General features: G+C 44.2%; 1 protein-coding gene across 1 annotated transcript; it reads left to right on the top strand.

The window, feature by feature from the left end:
- The first annotated feature begins 1,093 nt into the window (after nt 1–1,093).
- LOC124009139 lies at nt 1,094–3,142 on the top strand. Its single transcript, XM_046320649.1, has 3 exons — nt 1,094–1,230; nt 2,254–2,848; nt 3,084–3,142. Exons 1-3 carry the CDS (start codon nt 1,109–1,111, stop codon nt 3,105–3,107), a joined length of 741 nt encoding a protein of 246 aa, XP_046176605.1. The 5' UTR covers nt 1,094–1,108; the 3' UTR covers nt 3,108–3,142.
- Nucleotides 3,143–5,387: the final 2,245 nt, after the last annotated feature.

The following is a 5,387-nucleotide window of genomic DNA, read 5'->3' as shown; positions in this document are numbered from 1 at the left end:
GAAAGTGAAAGCAGGAAGTTAAAGAAGGAAGTGTAGCCATCAATATGTGCTGTGATTTGTTGATTCAACTCAACTAACATTACAAAAATGCATTCCATTGCATTAGTCACATCAGTTAACATTATTTGAATGAACATTGTACATTACCATGGTATTTACTGCATCACAATACCAGGAAGCCATTGCGAGTGTACCAATGAGTTTACCAGTCAAATTTCTATGGCTAGACACCTGTCAGGGTTTCCAGAGATATGATTGATTAAATAAAAGCTTTACTCAATTATGTCTGTGGACTTTTAATTTCTGCTTGAATGAATTAGTCTGATTTGTTGCCTCAGTGCCACTGCCTGCCAGGCAGCAGTAAGGCCTGCCAGGGAGAGTAATCTGCTCCGTACTGAACAGATCGATGAATGGCTGCTGTACTGTTGAGCTAGAAGCAGACTGACTTACTGACTGACTGGAGAATGATTTAACTAACACCACTGCTGACTGCTCTGTTTGGTATTGGATGTATTCTATTATACTGCACCTGGGGTGAGAGTGCTTTTATTTGACTGAAATGATTAAAGTAATGATTTTTGCCCAGTTTTTGTTCATGTGATATCCAGATGTTTTGGAGAAATTGAATCTGTATTTCTTTTGGAGTGTTTGTCAATAGACGGTCTGAAACAAGCAAATATGAAAATGCTAATGTTAAACGAGGCAGTGTCAGAGGACAGCCCTAAAAATCTCCAAAGACTCCAACCACCCTTGTCATAGACTGTTCTCTCTGCTACCGCACGGCAAGCTGTACCGGAGCACCAAGTCTAGGCCTAAAAGGCTTCTTATCAGTTTCTACCCCAAGCCATAAAACTCCTTAAAAAGAGCTAATCAAATGTCTACCCAGACTATTTGTTATTTTTCTATTTTCTTCTTTCTTCTGCATTGTTGGTTAAGGGCTTGTAAGTAAGAATTTCATGGTTGTATTCAGCGTATGTGACAAATCAAATTTGATTTGAAAGATGTTTAGTGCATTCCCTGCCATACTCCTTGAATGTATTTATCCAATATGTGTCATTTGTCATGTATGCCCTCTCACACCCCCACAGAGCCTCACGGTTACTTAGAGATGATTGGTCACCTTCCCCAGTCCACAGATGAGGGCCTACCAGACTCCTCCTCCAGCAGCCATAGGTCCTTCGGCTCCTCTCGCTCTGCCTTCACAAGTGGGACGCTCCAGCGGACAGACAGGTATAGCCAATCACAAACAAGCCTTTCACATAATTATTGGAAGTCTAGCTCATGTTTATTCAAAGGTAATTTATTGGAATATACTGTAGGAGATGGTTATGGACCCAATCACAGATTTGTATATATACTGAAAAAAATGTATAAATGCAACATGTAAAACATTGGTGCCATCTTTCATGAGCTGAAATAAAGATCCAAGAAATGTTCCACATGCACAAAAAGCATATTTCTCTAATATTTTGGACACAAATTTGTTTACATCCCTGTTAGTCAGCATTTCCCTTTTGCCAAGATAATCGATCCATCTGACAGGTGTGGCATATTAAGAAGCTGATTAAACAGCATGATCATTACACAGGTGCTTCTTGTGCCGGGGACAATAAAAGGCCACTCTAACATGTGTAGTTCTGTCACATAACACAATGCCACGTCTCAAGTTTTGAGGGAGCGTGCAATTGGCATGCTGTTCGCAGGAACGTCCACCAGAGCTGTTGCCAGATAATTTGATGTTCATTTCTCTACCATAAGCCACCTCCAACGTCATTTTAGAGAATTTGGCAGTACGTCCAACCAGCCTCACAACTGCAGACCATGTGTAACCATGCCAGCCCAGGACCTACACATTTGGCTTCTTCTCCTGCGGGATATTCTGAGACCAGCCACCAGGGCAGCTGATGAAACCGAGGAGTACTTCTGTCTGTGATAAAGCCCTTTTGTAGGGAAAAACTCATTCTGATTGGCTGGGCCTGGCTACCAAATGGGTGGGACTTTGGCCTCCCCTGCCCAGTCATGTGAAATCCATAAATTAGGGCCTAATTTATTTATTTAATTAGATCGATTTCCTTATATGAACTGTAACTCAGTAAAATCATTGAAATTGTGGCATGTTGTGTTTATATTTTTGTTCAGTATAATTATGGTTATAGGCTACATGTTCTGAAAATACGTTATGGTCATACAGTTTGATTATAGTTGTGTTTTTGATTATCTTCTAATTTTGGTGTTCTTCTTTGTTTTCTCCAGCCCCTCCATGGGTCAGCCCTGGCCAGAGGACAGAGCCCTCCTGAGCCGCCACGCCTCCCTCAGCACCTGCCCCACCCCCAGGCACCCCCCTCCCCACTCCATGTCCCTGGACTACGGACACCACTCCCCTCCCATGCACCCCCACCCGGCCCCCAACTCCCACAGCTCCCCCCGGGGAAGCCAACGGAGCCACATGGCCCGCTATGCCCTCACCCACAGCCCCGCACACAGCTTTGATGAGCAGGACGACTCAGGCCTGGGGAGCTACGGCACCGCCGACTGCCCAGTCTCTGCCTCTCCTCTACTGGGGAACGGCGGCATGGAGAGGGGCATGTTGATGTCTGGTTCCATGGACCAGCAGGGCACCATCCGGACCCAGCAGCACCAGCAGCTCCAGGCCCAGGGGCCTTGCCTCCGCTGCTGCCCGAGAAGAGGAGGGCGTCAGACGGGGAGCACTCCCTGGGCACGGCCTCCCCAGCCCCCAGCGGGTTCTCCAGCCCACACAGCGGGAGCTCCCTCAGTATCCCCTTCCCCAATGTCCTGCCTGACCTCTCAGCCTCTGCACAGATGCCGAGCACTGCCTCACCTCTGCCAGGTAACCCTCTAGGTAGCACAGTCAATAGCCAATCACTTATATGAGCCAATGGCTTGGGTTGGTGCAATACTTTAAATAAGGTAATCAGTACTGTATCCTTTAGGTACTGCCCTGTGATTGTTCTCTGTCAATTTGGATTTGCCACATATGGATGTCTTTTAAACTTAGTGTTTGGATTCCTGAGGTCTTTGTGCATTGGCTAATCTCTGGTCTGTTTGTGATACTGTATTTCCAGATGTCCTGGCCATCAAGCAGGTGACTGTAAAATTTGTGCAAGACACATCGAAATTCTGGGTACAAGCCTGATATCTCCAGGGACCAAGGTAAAAACATGAGGAAATACTTGTCTTGTCTACCAACTGTATTTTGTCTGTTGAATTTCCATGAAGCTCTTCAGCATGTTGAAAGTGATTTTGTCCAGTTTTAGCAGAGGCTCCAATTTGCAAACTCCTCCATGACACCATTGTTAAAATATCTTCCTCCTCTCCTCCTTTACTCCTTTACTCTATACTCCTCTTCTCCTCCTCTCCTCCTCTCAGCTATCTCAGTCCTGAAGGACAAAGAGCCTGGGTGTTTCATTGTACGCGACAGCCACTCCTTCAGAGGTGCCTATGGGCTGGCCATGAAGGTGGCCACACCCCCTCCCTCAGTCCTGCAGCAGACCAAGAGAGGTAGGCATTGGCTGAAATATATAAATGGGCGGAGCTTTGGTTCGACTCAAAGCGGTGCCTGTTTGATGTAGGAAATGGGAGTAGGATGATGATTGACGAAGCACATATATGCTGACCTAAGTCCGTTTTGTGTTCATCCATGGTCATCATTAGAATTGTTGGAGAATAAGCTGATCCTAGATCTGTGCCTACAGGCAGGTTCCACCCTAGTTCCAGAACCTTTCAGTAGAACAAGGGTATCATGGAATGAGCCAACTGAGAGGCAGCATCCTGGGAATCTAACAATAACAATCACCATAAAAGCCCTCTACTATTACACCCCTATGACCTTACTTCCATGGAGGGAACATGATAGTCACCTCTCTGCCCCGCTCTCTACAACTCCTAGCTCTGGGTCTCTCTTCTGGGCAGTATCATGATAGAGCCAAACAGCCCTTCTCTTTGCCAACTAGTCTTAGATGTGGCAGCTAGTGTTTCAAGACAAACAATAGACATGCTCTCTTTATAAACTTGCACAGATTTCAGGACTTTCTCCAGATATACTTTTTGCCTTACTTTACTTGACATATGGCCGCTGAAAAACCCCAGCATAAACCAGCTTAGGCTGGTGACCAGCCTTCATTGCGTTTCACTGGTTACCGTGATTTGTTGTGTTTTGGCGGGTGACCAGTCTTCACTGTGTTTCTTGCTGGTAAACTGCATCTTGCTGTAAAGTCTGCTGGTGACTAGCAATTTCTGCCTTTTTTTTTTTTCTTGGTGACCAGCCTTTCGCTCGTGTTTTTTGACACATAAGCTGGTCACCAGCATACCAGCATATGCTGGTCACCGCAAAACCAAAGCACTCAAAATCACATTATTCTGGCTTGCAAAAAGTAATGCTCCACTCCCTATTGGGAACCAGCCTGACTGGGGATATCCAAAATGTTAACTTTTATTCACACAATCTGCAATCAAAATGACTGCCAGGTTACCATTTCAGTAACAGGTGCAGTAACAGTCCAACTAACAGATTGATTAGTTTATAAATTGTACTCTATTTATCTTCGTGTAGTATGAAAAGTTGAAATAAATACAATTGTGTAAATGTCTAGTAGTTATGTCTAGATTTGTTTTAAGGCCCTGGATAGGCCACATACGCCATAAACAGGGTCCCTGTAAGACCACAACTGCTTTTGCAGCATGTTCAGGATTTCTTTAAAACATGAGTCATATACCATTTGAATAAACTAGATATCCTAAATAGTGTTGTGTTTACATTTTCTCAAAGTCAGCCAGCCAAGAGTAGGCTTACCATAGGTGAGTATGGGTGACAGTGACTGATCAATTGTTTAATTCAAGAGAGGTTTTATCTGAGCAAGGGTTCAACATCATTCCTGAAGTCAAATATATCTGGTTGTCTACACAATATGTGCAGGGTAATGTTCATGAATGTGTTGTAGCATTAACCAACCCTAACACCGAACATTACCATAACCACACGTGCCAATAAAAGACACACAAACTGGTTATGCTATTAAAGAATCCACATTGAACAGGCCAATACACTATCAAGTCTAACTTTATAAACGTGTTCTTAAGTTCACTATTTTGTTTATACCGCTTATGAGACTGGACATGGAATGGAAAGAGGTCAACAGAAGAATCCCGACTTGTGCGAGCTTGGCAAATTAGAAAAACAAGATACCCAACTTTGACTCAAAATGCAATTAGGCTTCTTCCTGTAGCTTAGAACATGACACTTTTCCATTGACGTCTGCAAGAATCTTCATTGCGCACACGCGAATTACAGGAAGTAATGTAATCGCTCGTTGAGTCTCTTGGTAGATTAACGTCTCTGATTCAAGTTTCTCCAGTGATAAAGTTGTACA

The sequence above is a fragment of the Oncorhynchus gorbuscha genome, linkage group LG22 (genome assembly GCF_021184085.1).
Source record: "Oncorhynchus gorbuscha isolate QuinsamMale2020 ecotype Even-year linkage group LG22, OgorEven_v1.0, whole genome shotgun sequence".
In the NCBI taxonomy this organism is placed as follows: Eukaryota; Metazoa; Chordata; class Actinopteri; order Salmoniformes; family Salmonidae; genus Oncorhynchus; species Oncorhynchus gorbuscha.
The sequence above is the reverse complement of the archived record's forward strand: the minus strand, read 5'-3'. Positions and strand labels throughout refer to the sequence as shown.